We start from the raw sequence: 19,372 nt of genomic DNA on the forward strand, positions 1-19,372 counted from the left end.
AGGGTAACCCTCCTGAAGAGGCAAACTGAAATTCCACCATGTTGATTTCATTATATGCACTGCTATTGATCATAGAATCAGAGAATGGTTTAGGTTGGAAGGGACCTCAAGGATCATCTAGTTCCAACCCCCCGCCGTAGGCAGGGACACCTCCCACTAGAGCAGGTTGCTTAAGGCCTCATCCAACCTGGCCTTGAACACCTCCAGGGAGGAAGCAGACACAACCTTCCTGAGCAACCTGTGCTAGTATTTCACCACCCTCCCTGTAAAGAACTTCCTCCTAACATCTAGTTTAATTCTCCCCTCTGCCAGTTTAAACCCATTATCCCTCGTCCTGTCATCACAAGGCTTTGTCAATAGTCCCTCCCCAGCCTTCCTGTAGACCCCCTTCAGATACTGGAAGGCCACTATAAGGTCTCCTTGAATCCTTCTCTTCTGCCATTCTTGTAGCCTGTCCTCATAGCAGAGCTGCGCCAGTCCTCTGAGCATCTTCATGGCCCTTCTCTGGACTCACTCCAACAGTTCCATGTCCCTCTTGTGTTGGGGGCTCCAGAACTGTACGCAGTACTCCAGGTGGAGTCTGACAAGAGCAGAGTAAGGGGGAGAATAACCCCCCTTGCCTTGATAAGTACAGCTAAAGAGGTAGGAACTATTGTGAAGATCTAAAGTCAATTATTGATTAAAAATTAAAGTTACAATGTGCTGAATGTTTGAAGAACACCTTATCTAGATTATCTACACAGACAAGATGTACACCTTTTTAATGTCAAGAATAGCAATTCAGCTTCAAAGTTAATTTTCAGATCTTTGGACTTGACCTTTTTAGAACAGCATACATCATAATATCTACTGACTTTCTTGATTTTACAAGGCAATAAATAGAAATTAAAACAAACAAGCACATAGAAATGATCAATTAAAACAAAGAAGCAAATAGAAATAATCAATCACATAATCAATATACTAAAAGGGAAAAAAAAAAGTATTCAGAAAAAGAAATTAAATGCTGTGAGGACAATTGCATGGGAATTTCACCTGGTGATAAGGAGTAAATTAGAAGTAAATGAAGTAAAAGCAACAGAATGTGGTTCCAAAGCTCTGTTACCAAAGCTGTCTTCAGCAAGAAAGAATAAGCATTATTAGTTTGGTGTAGAATTGAATGAATGCATAGAGTCAAATCAATTTTCAGGAAAGAAATGCTTATCAAGTCATTTTTTTTTCTTCTTAAGAGCAACCAAAAGATTAAATTACAAATTTAGTAGCATCACTCTTCTAGCAAAAGTTTAGGTGAGATGCTGTTTTGACAACATGAGTAAGAAATGAGGTTAGTGAAACATTCTCCAGCATGGGTGTTCTACATAGTTATTAATGCACTTTACACATTATCATAGCAAAACTTTGCTCAAAGGATTACAGATGCATAGTTGTACTAAATAGCATCTTGTTAGGCATCGATAACTCTTGACAGCTTCTGACAGAATACTCTTTGCCACTATGACTTTGATGATGTTTTAAATATATTGATATCTCAATATTCCCTAAAGTGACAATACTGATAACATCCTGTGGATTCTCTAAGACTAATGGACATAATACAGCAGAGTATGGAACAAGGAACAGCTGAATACCTAATCTTTGAAGTCCAAATTGTCCATAATCTTTACCCTGGATGAATCCTTGAAAAACGTATGTTGCTCCATCAGGTTCAGCAGAAACCTGCAGACAAAAAGTACTCTGAACTACATGGGGAAAAGTTTGTTACAAGTAGGTATTTGGAAGATATCATATCCTAATATTTTTTCCCCCTAGGAAATCAATACAGTTCAATATTAGAGACAGAACTTCTAAATCAACAACTTATGTATAGAATCATAGCCTCACTCAGGTTGGAAGAGAACTCCAAGATCATCCAGTCCAACCTAGCAACCAGCTCTGTCCAATCAACTAGACCACTAAGTGCCTCATCCAGGCTTTCCATGAATACCTCCAGGGAAGGCAACTCCACCACCTCCCTGGGCAGCCCATTCCAATGCCAATCACTCTCCCTGGCAAGAACTTACTCCTAACATCCAGCCTAGACCTCCCCTGGCACAACTTGAGACTGTGTCCCCTTGTTCTGTTGCTGGTTGTCTGAGAGAAGAGATCAACCCCTACCTGGCTACAGCCTCCCTTCAGGTAGTTGTAGAATCATAGAATCATAGAATCAACCAGGTTGGAAGAGACCTCCAAGATCATCCAGGCCAATCTAGCACCCAGCCCTATCCAATCAACTAGACCATGGCACTAAGTGCCTCATCCAGTCTTTTCTTGAAGACCCCCAGGGATGGTGCCTCCACCACCTCCCTGGGCAGCCCATTCCAATGGGAAATCCCCCTGAGCCTCCTCTTCTCCAGGCTGCACACCCCCAGCTCCCTCAGCCTCTCCTCACAGGGCTGTGTTCCAGGCCCCTCACCAGCTTTCTTACCCTTCTCTGGATATGTTCCAGTATCTCAACATCTCTCTTGAATTTAGGAGCCCAGAACTGGACACAGTACTCAAGGTGTGGCCTGACCAGTTTTGAATACAGGAGCAGAATAGCCTCCCTTGTCCTACTGGCCACACTGTTCCTGACACAGGCCAGGATGGTGACTGATGGTCATACATGGTACTTCATACTGCTTTTAACAATATTGTTTATTAAAATCAAGAGAACTTAAAAGTTTATGGCAATTCAACATGTCAATATTTCCAAGCATCCTAATTACCTGATTTGTTTAGGAAGTGGCTGACAAAGTCATGTTGTTGATTATCCTAAGCATGCAAGTATTGAGGTTTTAATGATTACTTTAAAAGTAAATAAAAACAAGACTGCATTCTATTGATCTTTCAGCATTCTTATCCCAATAATTACTTCATTACACAGAAGAATATTGAATGAAGCCTTGGTACAAGAGCAAAATCTGCTTCAATAAACTAAGAGACTTTGGGAAGGAGGAAAGTGTTGAAATGCTGTTGCTATCTCCCTTATTGGGGTAAGTACATTCCAAACTAACACGTCTTGTTACAATGTACAGGTACTTGCTTCCCAGGAAAATGATGAGGTTTAAATTCAGGGTCCTGAGGCAGCTTTTTTTCAAGATTTTCCCTGAAGCTTCCTTTTCTCAAGGCAAGAGCATGTCTGCAGAAATGCCCTGAAGCTGTTTTTTTGTTTGGGTTTCTTTGGTTTTCCTCACTCAAGAAAGGATGTGTTTCTCAGGTGAATTTCTTACTTTGGGGTAAAGTAGCCTGGTTTGAGTTATTCCAAGACTGAAAAATATGGTCAAATAAGACCAGTATAGCAATAGCATATGGAATGCCAGGATTCTCCTGCATACTTTTGCATATTTAGATATCTGAAAGTAAATTTCTTGCTTTTGCCATATCCTTTTCATCTCAGGGGCACGCTCACACAGCCTTGCCCAAACCAAGGAAGTTTGGTGTTGGGAACTGGCTGAAAAATAGGAGGGCATGAGCCCCTAGAAGCTTGTACAATCAAGCCTTGGATGTGAGGTCTGAGTATTGGAACTGCAGTAAACCACAGCGCCGTGTGTGAAGAAGCTCAAAGGAATTTGTCCTTGAGCCTTCTGATAAACAGTTTCTGGGGGACTGTGTCCAGATGAGGAGTGGAATAGGAGGAAAAAGCAAATTCCACTATTTAGGTGCGTTAAATGCTATAGCAGTAACTGCAAGTAGGGAGGATTATGCATATTCCAATATTTAGATACACCAAATGCTAGTTAACAGTACCACATTGCACGCTGCATGAACTCACTTTACTCACTCTAACTGAAAAGTATATGCTTTGTAATATGAAGCCTGATGCTCTCAATAAAGAACTGGACTGCCTTGCAAAGCTAGCTCATATTGAGTCGTCTCTTGGCTTTCCTGACCCCGCAGTTTGGCCCTTTTACAAGCATATATATTATTGAAGAGGTTTAGTTTTCTTTGCCCTGGTTTTGGTTTTACATCTCTTTAAAAACTATTATGGTGCCACAAGTTATACACACCATCCTTCTTCTGACACGTGTACCCATACTGGTTTTGCTCTAGGGCTTTACCAGTATATGAAATGTAAGAAAATAGACTCCTTGAAAAATTGGATAGTGTAATAAGGATGTATGAGTGTTCATCATCTTAATCCCAATTATGACAAGCCCTTTCTTCTCTGAAAAAAAAAGACTTTGTTTGCTAAATAGAGTCTCTCATGCCCCTAACGTACTCAGCTTAAGCACTGAGTTTGTTTTTCCTGCCTGTTCTCTGAAGGGATTTCCTTCTCATGTTTTAAACACATCCCAGCCATCTGGGCTGTTGCTTCTTTTTACTCCTTTCTTTTGCCTCTCCTTTTCTCTTCTCTTTTAAAGAAAAGGCTCAGTCCCAGAACCTCCAAGGAATTTAATGCTTAATTGGAGCAATCTATTTTGTTTTCCCTGTACACATAACATTTCATCTTTCTCGTGGCATTTCTGCAAACATTGCCAAAAAGTGAAACATGACTCCTGCTTTACTGATAAACATTTGTATTGTATTATTATTACATATATTACATCATTAGACATTGATACTGCATTATTGTGATGAAAAAATGCCTCGGTGTATTGGAGTAAAATTCAAAGAGAAGTAAAAGAAGGGTCTCTGTGTTAACATGCAATATAATTTTGCCTATACATTATGGCTATTCCCATATTTTCCCTCAGACTGATCTCCTGCATCCTACACTAAAATGTTCACTTCATTTAACGAATCAACATTCCTAACTCAATTCTTTTTGGTATGTCTCAGGGGGTTTTGGGTGTAGAACAACATCATGTTTACAAATATACTCACAAAACCATCCATAGCCCATTTTTCCTCTTTCAGCTTGCTTGCAGATGTATGGGAAGGGGCTTTAATGAGATATATGTGGAGCATTAGCCGAGCTTCCTGGCTTTTATAGACTCCTGCAGAACACAGTGTTAAAAATTTAGATGTGTCTTGACTAGAGGAACAATTTCATCTTTAAGCATTTAATCTATTGCCTTAAACAGGGAAAGCAGGAAAAATAGGCAGCTTTGTTACCAACACTGCAACTTAGCAAGATGCATTCTTTAGTGAAATTATTTCAGCTATCACAAGGTTTCAATAGAAGCTGCTTTTAGATTAGCCTGTAGTGAGGACAGAAAGGACACCCCATACACACAGCTGTTACTTAACAGTTAGGGTAACAAGTCTCAGACAGAAAAAATACTGACAACATTGATAATCATTGATAAGATTCCATCTCAGTCAGGATAAGCAATCTCAGGTCTATCAGTCTTTACTGATAAGACAGATGTTCCCTACACATTTCTGCAGCTCTTCACTGGACTTTCTGAAATTCTTCCTAGCCACTCCAGAACTGGAGAGTCCAGAACTGGGCACAGTATCCCAGATGCAGCCTTATTAATAGCAGAAGGAAGTGAACCTCCCTCAACCTCTTCTTAATGCACGATAGCCTTCTTGCTCACAAAGGCACCATTACTGACACATTGCTGGCCTATGATTGTTATCCACCAGAATTCTGAGGTCCTTCTCTGCAGAGCTGCTTTTCAGCAGGTCAAGCCCTAACATGTACTAGAGCATTCCTCTCTAGGGGAGGAATAACCTCATAGAGATTACATGCCTGAAACCAAATGGGTATCACATGATAGGATAAATTCACTCAGACAATCAGAATGAAAACAGTTACCAGCCAGAAAATATTTTATGTACCATTCAGTCCATCTACAGCTTCTCAAAGTGACTTTTCAAAGGACACCTACAAAATACTTTCAACAGATAAATCTAGTGACAAAACATGACCATTCTGCTAGACACTAGAAACTAAGAGCTCTAAAGAGATACTGGAGTCTTTGTCCCATTGCATCCTTCCTGTAGACTACTGCTCCCAGAAATACATGGGCTGAATTTTTCCTCCTCTTTTTTTTTTCCCTAACACTTTAATGTTCTGTCATTTTTGTCCTTGCTAGCAATTCTGGAATAAAAAGTGGTGCTAAACTACTTCAGAGAAAGAGCTTCTTAAATGATGAAGAAGAGCAAACCCAGCAGTGTTCAGTCATTATATAACTGATTTTTAGGCTTCTTCTGTCATTGCAAAACATATTGTAGAGAGAGGGCAAAGTTTTAAGAAGTTACATTTTGAAAAATCAACAAAAAACTACAACTTTAAATATTTGTTTACTGTATTTTTTGTTTGTTTGTTTGCCTGTAAAACCTTATCAGCAGTTTCTGTTAATGGTTCACAGCATAGAAAACTATGCATATTGTGCCAACATAATTATGGCAACAGTGCTCTGTGTGGCAGGGACTGCAGAATTTCATAAACCAAGACTTGATGAAAAGGCTTCTTCTGAAATCACAGCATGGAGGGTAGATACTTTTTTCAATTACACAGGTAATGCAGTAAGTGCAATCCTGCCATGCTCCCCAAGTTCATTAAACACCTCTGCCTTGCTAGGTCATAGAATCATAGAATCAACCAGGTTGGAAGAGACCTCCAAGATCATCCAGTCCAACCTATCCACGAGCCCTATCCAGTCAACTAGACCAGGGCATTAAGTGTCTCATCCAGGCTTTTCTTGAACACCTCCAGGGCAGCCCATTCCAACGGGAAATCACTCTCTCTGTGAAGAACTTCCTCCTAACATCAACATGCCCTTGCTTATTAGTCACTAATAGGTTAGTGTAGGGAAATTGTACAATTAAGAACTAAAAAAAGTAACCTATGGAATGTTCATATAAGTTTACTTACAATATTTAAGGAAGAAGAATGAAAACTAAGATGATTCTTTCACTCCTTACTGACTATTAACTCAAAATACAATAAAAGTCCAGGAAATTAAAAGTGGTGAAAGAAGGAAAAGCTGGAAGATTCCCTACCTTTGAAAACATACTAAGCTAGAATGAAAATCTATTTGACAAGGTAAGGAAGCTTCCAGACGTTAATAACTTCAGCGCTATGCATAACATTAGAGGGCACCAATATAAGGCAGCAAAAAAGAAATAGAAATGAGGTTTCTTTTCCTCATTGCATACCTGATAGTAGCAATTCCATATTGCTGTTGGTAAGTGTTGCATTTACTCTTCCTGAAGTTGCATTGAAACTGGTGACTGTCAAAGTCATGGGCTGTTTCTTGTTCTTATAATTGTAAGATCCTTTCCATATATAATTTTGGGCAAATACATCATCAGGAACTATAGAGACATCAAACATATTTCAAAACACATTACAATATTTAATATTTATGAAGTCAAGCATCCAACATGATACATGATAAATATTAGCATTTTCACTACTTCACCATTTCTATTTTAAAGTCTATTAGGCATAATCTTCATATATAAAGCACCGAAACCTGGCATGAATATTTATGAAAGAAATGTATTTGTATTGAAGTACACAGCCACATTTGCTTCTTTAGTCAAATATGGACATGTTCCACACTTAAACCAACTTCACAAAATCTAATTTAACAGCTGTAAACAGCCGCAGAATATTTTGTGTGCCAGTACATACACTCAAGGGCATTCAGCTAGGATTGAATTTTGCAGGAAGCTCTCATCACATAACACCTGGAAATTGTGTATAGGGATAAAAAATACCATACAGTCTTCTTAGAGTCATAGAATCAACCAGGTTGGAAGAGACCTCCAAGGTCATCCAGTCCAACCTACCCCCCAGCTCTATCCAATCAACTAGACCATGGCACTAAGTGCCTCATCCAGGCTTTGCTTGAAAACCTTCATGGACAGCCACTCCACCACCTCCCTGGGCAGCCCATTCCAATGCCAATCACTCTCTCTGGGAAGAAGACCTAGCCTAGACATTCCCCAGATCAACTGGAGACTATGTCCCCTTGTACTGTTGCTGATCGCCTGGGAGAGGAGACCAACCCCCAGCTGACTATAACCTCCCTTCAGGTAGTTGTAGACAGCAATGAGGTCACCCCTGAGCCTCCTCTTCTCCATGCTAAAATGTTTAAGTCTTAAGTGCTTAAGTCTTGATGTACTTAAACATTCAGTGGACTTAAACATTTCTGGGTTTGTTCTGTTAATGTCATACCTTATCTACTGTATTTTATTCATTCTAATTCTTTCAGTGCAGTCTAATAGATTCTCCTCCTCTTTTCTACAGAAATCCTTTAAAACTATATGTACTTACCACTTAGTTTGGGACTTGGTGTTCCCAAAGCTGGTCTGGGATCTTTCACTAATATTTTGGAACCAGCTGTTTGAATGAATGAACAACAAAAAAGACAAATCAGTAGCAAATAGATTACATAGAAAGCAGGGAAATAATTTCCATGATTGAATTTTAGTTGTTATAAAGGACATAAGCTTAAGTTTCAAACTCAGATATGAATGAGATTTCAGTCTCAGAATCATAGGAGCACATGTCCACCAATTTATTCCACTGACATATTTTCTTCTAAGTCAGTCACCTGGATGCTACCAAATTCATTTACAAGACCCAAATAATTTTTACTCCAGAATCCATATTTGAGAACTCACAGCCCTGGACAAGGTACTTAATAATACGAGGTGTGTTCTAACATGTCTAAGGCAAGTTAGACCATTTAAACTGACATTCATACCAAGCAGCACTAAGAGTAGTGTTTTGACCCTAAGTAATGCAGAGATACTAACAAAGGTGTTTAGGAACGTTTCTCTCCAACACTTAACCACCTTCAACAGTACTGAGTGAGATAATCTTGTGTTCAAGGTTGAAAACCCAAAAATACATTCTTAATCTCTTAACAGTGGGGAGGGGGAAGTCACTTTCTCTAAAGAATAACAACAGGAAGAAAGAAACAAATGAGACTGTCCAACTCATCAGGTGATCTGAGCACTGGAATCTGGAGAATTTAATTTCTTCTCTGCTTAGCAGGAACTCTCCTACCACTGAAGATGAAGAACTAAACGCAACAGGACAGTGTCCAACTCATCAGGTGATCTGAGCACTGGAATCTGGAGAATTTAATTTCTTCTCTGCTTAGCAGGAACTCTCCTACCACTGAAGATGAAGAACTAAATGCAACAGGACAGTGTCATTTCTTGCAGCTGAAGCTGTTTTATTTTGCAGAAACTAATTTGTATTCACCAGGCTATAAAGAGCACATATAATTCTGTCTCCTAATGTAGAATACTCTCATGCAGCACTGCACTCTATTCCTTGCTTCAGTGGTTGCTTCGGAATTTTGGATCTTGGCTTTGAACCCAGACCTTTTCTCTCTGATCTATCCTCTAGAGAAAAATAGACAAGAAAAGGAACTTCCTTCTCCCTGAGCAAAGTATTTTCTGCTTTGAAAAGAAACTTTAGCAAGAAGAACTAAGAATATTTTTTTAAATTGAGAATAACTTTTAGGTGATTACAGAAGGCTTGTTCTTGTTCTAGAGATTTAAAGTAGTGAGGAACAAGGGCAGAGGTTAGAATTCAGCCTAAAGTTCTCATTGAATCATAGAATCAACCAGGTTGGAAGAGACCTCCAAGATCATCCAGTCCAACCTAGCACCCAGCCCTATCCAATCAACTAGACCATGGCACTAAGTGCCTCATCCAGTCTTTTCTTGAAGACCCCCAGGGACAGCAACTCCACCACCTCCCTGGGCAGCCCATTCCAATGCCAATCACTCTCTCTGGGAAGAACTTCCTTCTAACATCCAGCCTAGACTTCCCCCAGCACAACTTGAGACTGTGTCCCATTGTTCTGTTGCTGGTTGCCCGGCAGAAGATGGCTACAACCTCCCTTCATATAGTTGTAGACAGCAATGAGGTCACCCCTGAATGCACAAAAGCATCCTCAGCACTCCACTGAGCTTATGAGAATGTAGTCCACACCTGAGTTGGTCAGAATTCTAAAAGCTGTTTATACCTCTACATTTGGCCTCTGGGATTATATCTAAGATTAACACCTTTGATCATGCAAATGAAAGAAAAGCACATGAAAGTGCATGTCCCATTAAACACAAATGGTAAATAATTAGTTACCCTCTTAGGTGTTCTTTTTGACATTTTTGCCTTATGCAAGTAAAGAAAAATGCTGCAATATGAGAGCTGCAGTGGGAAACAGAAGAGCTTACCTTCACAAACTGGAACCTTCCCAGTCCATGTGCCATCTGACCTACAGGCTCTGTGCTCTGATCCACCTGCCAGGAAGAAGCCTGGCTGACAAGTATAAATCAATGTATAACCAAGTGAGGGAAGGTCCATTCCTGCAACATTGGCATGGATTGGCGTTTCTGGTTGCTTACAGCTGTGAGCTACAAAGCAAAGAGAAAATATCTTTTGGTCCAAATGGGGAAAATATTTCTTATATAAAAAAAATTTAATACACTTTCTGACAAGAGAATTAACAATTAAAACAAATCAATAAAAACAACATATTACTGTATTTTAGCATGAGAATGGTGAGAGCCTGGAATGAGTTGCCCAGGGAGGTGGTTGAGGCCCCATCCCTGGAGGTATTTAAGGCCAGGCTTGGATGAGGCTCTGGCCAGCCTGATCTAGGGTAGGGTGTCCCTGCCCATGGCAGGGGTGTTGGAACTAGATGATCCTTGTGGTCCCTTCCAACCCTGACTATTCTATGATTCTATGATTTTAAATTCAAATTCAAAATGACTATATAGTCTATAAATGATTGATCTGAGCTCTTTAGAATGGCCCTTTCAATTTCAAAGGGCTAAGAACCAACTTAACTGCACATGGACAACAAAAATCACTTGTCTTCTTATGTGAACATGAACAGCACACAGCTTACCACAGTTAAAAGCAATCATGGCATGTGACTTTCATAGAATCATAGAATCATAGAATCAACCAGGCTGGAAGAGACCTCCAAGATCATCCAGTCCAACCTAGCACCCAGCCCTAGCCAGTCAACCAGACCATGGCACTAAGTGCCTCAGCCAGGCTTTTCTTGAAGACCTCAAGGGACAGTGCCTCCACCACCTCCCTGGGCAGCCCATTCCAATGCCAATCACTCTCTCTGTGAAGAACTTCCTCCTAACATCCACCCTAGACCTACCCCGGCACATCTTGAGACTGTGTCCCCTTGTTCTATTGCTGGTTGCCCCCACCTGGCTACAATGTCCCTTCAGGTAGTTGTAGACAGCAATGAGGTCACCCCTGAGTCTCCTCTTTTCCAGGCTAAACACCCCCAGCTCCCTCAGCCTCTATGTGGCACTGAATAATAGTAAATGAATGGATCATTTGGAAAACACTAGGAAAGGTAAAGTAAAAAATGTAGGTGAGGACAGTATAAATACCAGGCAAAAACATGAATTACCATTCCCAATGTCATGTGAAGTGCCTTGTACCTTTGACAACTACAGAATCTGTCTTGTCTCAATAGCAGTACAATCTCAAGAGCAGAGTTCATCTTTCTGAGCTACTCATTTGCTGTTTGCTTAGGGGAAGTGCTAGCATCAACTGAAATGCTAACACATTCTTGCTTTTTTCCTGTGGATATGCTCTCCACACACTCAAATGATTCTACAAATCAAACTTAATGAGATGAGAGTATTTCCAGAAAAAAAAAAAAAAAAGGCAGCTGGTTAACTGAAAAACTAGAAATATTAACCATGATGGTATAGCTTCAGTAAATTGGATTGTTCACAGAAATAAAGAGATTGAAGAAATTAAATGCTACTTCCCATATGCAAGTAAGATTCTATCTCTTGCAAGTTTTAAACAATTCCAATTACAGTCTTGTTTATCCTTCTCAAATACCCTGACTTCTTAGTTGGGAAAGGGCTCAAATCTTTTAACTCATTGTAACAATCTGCTCCAGTAAAAGTTATGGTTGTTCTCCCCGCCTCCTCTCTTCATTTGAAGGGCTGTATTTTCTTAGACAGAAATTGACTACTTTCAGCATAGAATCATAGACTCATGGGGTTGTTTAGCCTGGAGAAGAGGAGGCTCAGGGATGACCTCATTGCTGTATACAACTACCTGAAGGAAGGCTGCAGCCAGGTGGGGGTTGGTCTCTTCTCCCAGACAACCAGCAACAGAACAAGGGGACACAGTCTTGAGTTGTGCCAGAGGAAGCATAGGCTGGATGTTAGGAGGAAGTTGCTGGCAGAGAGAGTGATTTGCATTGGAATGGGCTGCCCAGGGAAGTGGTGGAGTCACCATCCCTGGAGGTGTTCAAGCAAGGCCTGGCTGAGGCACTTAGTGCCGTGGTCTGGTTGACTGGCTAGGGCTGGGTGCTAGGTTGGACTGGATGATCTTGGATGTGTCTTCCAACCTGGTTGATTCTATGACCCCTGTGAACAAGGGTTTGACCCATAATTACGGAATGCTTTAGGTTGGAAGGGATTTCAAAGATATCCAGTTCCAACCCCCTGCCATAGGCAGGGACACCTCACCCTAGAACAGGTCACTCAAGGCCTCATCCAACCTGGCCTTGAACACCTCCAGGGTGGGAGCAGTCATAGCCTCTCTGGGCAACCTGTGCCAGTGTTTCACTATTCTCACTGTAAAGAACTGTTTCCTAACTTCCACTTTAAATCTCCCCTCTGCCTCTCCTCCCCTGCCCAGGGAGGCTGTGGAGCCTTCCTCTCTGGAGATATTCAAGAACTGTCAGGATGCATTCCAACGTGATCTGCTCTAGGTGATCCTGCTCTGGCAGCGGGGCTGGACCAGATGACCTTTTAAGTTCCCTTCCAAACCCTGACATTCTATGAATCTATGAACCTCTGATTTAAACCTATTACTCCTCATCTTGTAAACAAACCCTCCACAGCCTGTCTGTAGGCCCCCTTAAGGTACTGGAAGGCTACCACAAGGTCCTCTCGAAGTCTTTCCTTCATCTTTCTATATGAAGAGCTGTCTGTTATTCTCTTTTGCCTTTCTTCTTTCTTTTAAATGTATAAACTGTTGTAGAAAAATATTAACCACAAACGATAAATCAAGAATGTATCCTTTACTCACGTATACACTCTGGCTGGATTCCACTCCATGTAAGATCAGGAAGGCAAGTTCGTGTTGTTGAGCCATGGAGAAGGTGTCCTTTTTTACACTGAAACTGAACAATATTTCCTACCTGTTGAAAAGCAGAAAGCACAGCGATATTGTTATGAGGACATATCAGTTGGGTTATTTTCTTCCCCAAAAAATTCTATAGGATACTCCTTCACATAACACAGTCTTGATAAACTGTGATGATCTTCTGTAGAAAATAATTTAATGGAGCATTTTGATATGAACTCAATATTTGCTTCGTTCTCATTGAAATTACTCCGTCCCCAAACTGAAATCCTGCATCAAGCAGAATTGAAATCTTATCTTCTGTAGTCTCTCTGGTGCCATGGAAGACAATATTTCAACACTGTCTTTGAAAGCAGGACCCTGCTCACAACAGCAACAAGAACAACAACAAAATACACCAACAAACACCCCCCCCCCCAAAAAAAAAACCAAACCAACCAACCAAAAAACCTAATCCAGCCTCCCCTTAGCTGTTAATGGCATCTGATTAGGGACTTAACTTTATTTCCATTTTATCTTCCAGAATACAAAGTCTTTTAGGAAAAATGACATTTGTTTTGTAATAGAAAGTAGCTACACTTCATGGATGTCAATGAGGTAAAGAAGTGAATTTGCTACTTTGATATCTAATTCTAAACTGTAACTAAGAGATTTCAACTCTAGTAGTTGTGCTACTTTGAGGCTAACTGGAATATTTTAGTGAGAAGAATTAGATGATGGGCTGTGAAAAAGAAACAATGGTGGTGTCTGTTACACTCATAGGCTTGCTGAGATGGATAAAAACAAGAACATAAATATAGATTAGACAGTCAATGTGTGTCTCTAGGAATCTGTGCTTTCTCCCTGGGCTGCTCTCTATGTAAGTAATCCTTCTGTGTTCTAAACTCCTTTGCCAATCCTCCAAGCTCACCCTGCATGTAAAGCAAACTCTGGGATAAGGTAGAGGGGTGGAAAGAAGGTGGAAGGGTGGTTGGGACCCCCTCCCAGGGACTCTGATTTCTGGGAGGGGCTGTTGTATTTCTGCATCACCTTTAACTTGTCTATTTCTGTATGTAGCTGTATATATTGTAAATATCTGCTTGTATAGTTGATTGGACAGGTCTGGGTTGGACTGGATGAGCTTGGAGGTCTCATCCAGCCTGCTTGATTGCTTGATTCTATGATTATACAATTCTATATTGTGCTAAGCTGTAAATATAAAGGCTACATTCCTTAACACTCAGCTTGGCTGAGTCTAGTCTGTGTGGTTTCATAAGAGGGGGGGGGGGGGAACACCCAAACCATCACAGAGCAGTCAACAGCAACTCCTGAAAAAGTACCTGTATGGTTTTAATTGTTTAGTTACAGTACCTCATTTATTTTCAGTGAATGTTTTATGCATTACATTTTCCTTTTTCAAACAAATAAAATCTTTTTCAGAGCTTGACAGTTCTCAGAATGTGAGAGACTGAGAACCCTGGGGCTGTTTAATCTGTAAAAGAGAAAACTGAGAGGAGATCTCATCAATGTATACAAATATCTGAGCAGTGGGTGTCAAGTGGATGGAGCCAATCACTTTTTGATGGCCAGCAGCAATAAGACAATGGCTGCAAACTGGAACACAGGTTTCACGTCAACATAAAGAGAAACTTCTTTACAGTGAGGGTGGCAGAGGACTGGAACAGGCTGCCCAGAGAGGCTGTGGAGTTTCCCTCTCTGGAGACTTTCAAAACCTGCCTGGAAGCATTCCTGTGTGGACTATCTTAGGGGATCCTGCTATGGCAGGGGGCTTGGACCCCATGATCTCAGGAGCTCCCTTCCAATCTCTAAGGCTCTGTGATTCTGTCATCCTGCAGGTATATTACTATTATTATCGTCAGTGTATATCAGCATTTTGAGATGTAGTAGGCAAAGAGTTATCTTGCCATTGAAGTGACTAAACTTTCTCTAGTCATTGAATGATTTAAAGCTACAGGAAGGCTACTTGATGTTAAATTCAAGTAATAAATATCAGTCTACTTCTCTGGAGACTTCCAAAACCCACTTGGATGTATTTCTGAGTGAACTACCCTGAGTGATCCTGCTTGGCTGGGGGATTGACTCCATGATGCCTGTTTCACCCTCTGAAGTTATATTCCTGAGTGAACTACCCTGAGTGATCCTGCTTGGCTGGGGGATTGACTCCATGATGTCTGTTCCACCCTCTGAAGTTATATTCCTGAGTGAACTACCCTGAGTGATCCTGCTTGGCTGGGGGATTTGACTCCATGATGCCTGTTCCAACCTCTGAAGTTATGTGATTCTGTGATTATCTTTCATATACTAACACCACTTAAATAGAGGCAATACTGAATTAATCAGATAGTTGCAATTTTGAGATTTACAACTACTTCTTATTAGGATATTGATTAAAAATAAACTCATTATTGTATAGAATCTCTTTAAAGGAATAAAAAAAAATCAAAATATAAAAAAACTAATGCAGTGTACTCAGTAAAATTCAGTATATTATATCTTTACATATCAACAATGACTTAGCAAGTTCATATGTTGTGAGCTGAAAGGGCAAGAGAACTGTCCATAAAATCATTAGATCTACAGGACCCAGTGGGTAACAATGTTACTTCTCTCTCTTCTTTTGTTATCTATTCATGACTCAAGAACTGACTCTCCTACTGGACAGACATATTGAAGGAAAACCTTATGCCTGAAGAGCAGAATCATGAGCTGCATAGATTTTTTTCCACTTTCTGCCCATCTTCATTGCACATCTGCCTACCTTATGGCTCCACTGAAGCTTCACTAAAGTTGCCTAAACATCAAACCAGTTATTTAGCAGTAGAAATATATCAGCAAGAGAAAGAAATGGGCCAAGATACCAAGTAAGTGGAAGGGTTGTTCCCACCATTCCACAATTTGAACCAAACCAAACAACAACACCAACAAAAAACAAGATCCACAATTTGAACCAAACTAAACAACAACATCAACAAAAAACAAGATCTACAATTTGAACCAAACCAAACAACAACAGCAACAAAAACCAACATCTACAATTTGAACCAAACTAAACAACAACACCAACAAAACTCAAGATCCATGATTTGAACCAAACCAAACAACAACACCAACAAAAAACAAGATCCACAATTTGAACCAAACCAAGCAACAACAGCAACAAAAAACAGGATCCACAACTTGAACCAAACCAAGCAACAACAGCAACAAAAAACAGGATCCACTATTTGAACCAAACCAAACAACACCACCAACAAAACCCAAGATCCACAAATTGAACCAAAGCAAACAACAACACCAACAAAAAACAACATCTACAATTTGAACCAAACCAAGCAACCACAGCAACAAAACCCAAGATCCACAATTTGAACCAAACCATAAAATAACAGTAAAAAAACCCAAGATCCACAAATTGAACCAAAGCAAACAACAGCAACAAAAAACAAGATCCACAATTTGAACCAAACCAAACAACATCAACAAAACCCAAGATCCACAACTTGAACCAAAGCAAACAACAACAGCAACAAAAAACAAGATCCACAATTTGAACCAAACCAAACCAAACAACAACAGCAACAAAACCCAAGATCCACAACTTGAACCAAACCAAACAACAACAGCAACAAAACCCAAGATCCACAATTTGAACCAAACCAAACAACATCAACAAAACCCAAGACCGCAAACCAAAACAAAACCCAAGGAAACCAAACAAACACAGAAAACAACCAAAGAAAAAACCACAAATAAAACTCAAAATAAACCGTTGTTGATACGGCAAACAGTTGTAATATCAACTTTTATTCCTCAAATAGAAATTACCTGTGAAACCATGTTCTTTACTCGACCTCACACACACACAAAAAAAGTCACATGTAATATCCTGGTCAGGAAAACACAACCTTTATATACACAAGCTCCAAAGATAGTATAAAAACCACAATTTCCTAAGTGAAGATGTTTTTGGAAGTTCTGCCATGCTATTCAAGATAATGAACAGGTAATATAACAGAATGAAGTTTCTTTTTCCTTTAAAGAAAGCAAAGAAATCTTACAAGCAATGTGGGAAGGTGTGATTATCGCAAACAGAAACTGTAGAAAATAGATGAAATGACTTTGGAGAAAGTTTGCATCAGGAATGGTGTGGTCAGCAGGAGCAGAGAGGTCATTCTGCCCCTGTACTCTGCACTGGTTAGACCTCACCTTGAGTACTGTGTTCAGTTCTGGGCCCCCCAGTTTAGGAGGGACATTGAGATGCTTGAGTGTGTCCAGAGAAGGGCGACGAGGCTGGGGAGAGGCCTTGAGCACAGCCCTACGAGGAGAGGCTGAGGGAGCTGGGATTGGTTAGCCTGGAGAAGAGGAGGCTCAGGGGTGACCTCATTGCTGTCTACAACTACCTGAAGGGTGGTTGTGGCCAGGAGGAGGTTGCTCTCTTCTCTCAGGTGGCCAGCACCAGAACGAGAGGACACAGCCTCAGGCTGCGCCAGGGGAGATTTAGGCTGGAGGTGAGGAGAAAGTTCTTCACTGAGAGAGTCATTGGACACTGGAATGGGCTGCCCGGGGAGGTGGTGGAGTCGCCGTCCCTGGGACAGTTCAAGGCAGGATTGGACGTGGCACTTGGTGCCATGGTCTAGCCTTGAGCTCTGTGGTAAAGGGTTGGACTTGATGATCTGTGAGGTCTCTTCCAACCCTAATGATACTGTGACACTGTGAAGTCCATTTTGCAGCGTTGTTACGGCAGGGGCAGCAGGTGGCGCTCCAATACAACCTTCTCCAGGCTTACAACCTCCCAGTTTCCAGATACGCTGATTTGCTTCAATCTTTGGTTATTTAGCCTGAATAGAGGCACTAGTGGGGAGAGCTGAGGAAACTGCTAAACTGTTTCTGTTGACTGTGCTCTCTGGGTTTAGGGAAGCACTGTACTATGTGCAACAGCCTTTTCATCTGTCCTGATTAAGAGAAGTTTTCTTGTATATTGCTTCACAGTATCACAGTATCATCAAGGTTGGAAGAGACCTCATAGATCATCAAGTCCAACCCTTTACCACAGAGCTCAAGGCTAGACCATGGCACCAAGTGCCACGTCCAATCCTGCCTTGAACAGCTCCAGGGACTGCGACTCCACCACCTAAACAACCCCAGCCCCCTCAGCCTCTCCTCACAGGGCTGTGCTCCAGACCCCTCACCAGCTTCACTACCATTCTCTGGACACATTCCAGTACCTCAACAACTCTCTTGAACTGAGGAGCCCAGAACTGGACACAGCACTCAAGGTGTGGCCTGAGCAGTGCTGAGCACAGGGGCAGAATAACCTCCCTTGTCTTACTGGCCACACTGTTCCTGGTACAAGCCTGGTGAATTGGGTTTTAGAAATAAAAAAGATTAAATATTTAACATAGGAGAAATGAGCCTTACATAGCAGACTGGAATACAAAGTGGAGTTGCAGTGGTGTAAATGTGTGTTAGAATCAGTATAAGTAACCCCAGGTAAATCAATTCAGAGACAAAAAGATAACCCCCAAAACCACTTTGAAAGAAAAGCAACAAGGATAAAACAAACTAACAAAGAAACAAAAGCCCCAAACCAAAACAACAACAATAAACCAAAGAAACCAAATTAAAGCAAGCAAACAAAAACCCAAAACACCGAAGCCACTAAAGCGAGCAAGCAAACACACAGAGAGCAGAAAAAGGAATCACATTAACATTCCTGTCAGTTAAGCACTCCAGATTCTGATACTAAGATGCTCTGCTGACCAGGTTGAAGACACAGACCTCAGGATGTCGAGAAGCAGAAAGAAGGAGGAAAATTAAATGGTGTCTGATAAGGCTCAAATTACATTTCCATTGATGCAGTGATGGTGCTGTGTCAGTGGATGGTACAGCACTACTCTTGGAATTTTATCCTATAATTCAATCAATACTAAAGTTTTTATAATAATTACTTTCACAGAAGGATTTTATTTGCAGTGTCATTCCACATCTGCAGCTCAAGTTTCATATAGCATTTCATAAAATAAGACCCAAGAGCTTATGCAGGACAATCACTACTGTAATGTGGCTATTTTTCCTTTCCAAATTCAGACTGCCCTTTGGTTCCCTTCAGCATTTGATGTAGGGGGAAATAAATCTTACATGGATGACTGATTGGTCTAAGGAGTTCTAAACTGTTCCTTCGATTCGGGAGTATCTTGTGTTACAACTGCTTACAGTGAAAGTGCCATAAGCAATTTTCCATGTTCCTAGCAATGTATCTGAAGAAATACTTCAAACCCACAGTTTCTTTCCAAGGAGTAATGCATTTTCCAGATTACAGATGAAGTCGGCAGTGACTAAGTTCTGTTTTGT

General features: G+C 40.8%; 1 protein-coding gene across 1 annotated transcript in view; it reads right to left on the reverse strand.

Annotated features, from left to right (window-relative positions):
• The window catches only part of CSMD3 (CUB and Sushi multiple domains 3), a 483,827-nt gene that overhangs the window by 5,881 nt on the left and 458,574 nt on the right, over positions 1 to 19,372 (reverse strand). The window contains exons 64-69 of the mRNA XM_064154172.1: positions 12,965 to 13,076; positions 10,114 to 10,293; positions 8,195 to 8,260; positions 7,069 to 7,227; positions 4,843 to 4,955; positions 1,629 to 1,716 (exon numbers count right to left, since the gene is read on the reverse strand). Of these exons, the coding sequence (XP_064010242.1) occupies positions 1,629 to 1,716; positions 4,843 to 4,955; positions 7,069 to 7,227; positions 8,195 to 8,260; positions 10,114 to 10,293; positions 12,965 to 13,076 (718 nt within the window). The remainder of the gene's footprint in view (positions 1 to 1,628; positions 1,717 to 4,842; positions 4,956 to 7,068; positions 7,228 to 8,194; positions 8,261 to 10,113; positions 10,294 to 12,964; positions 13,077 to 19,372) is intronic.

Source organism: Pogoniulus pusillus, chromosome 14 (assembly GCF_015220805.1).
Source record: "Pogoniulus pusillus isolate bPogPus1 chromosome 14, bPogPus1.pri, whole genome shotgun sequence".
Classification (NCBI taxonomy): domain Eukaryota; kingdom Metazoa; phylum Chordata; class Aves; order Piciformes; family Lybiidae; genus Pogoniulus; species Pogoniulus pusillus.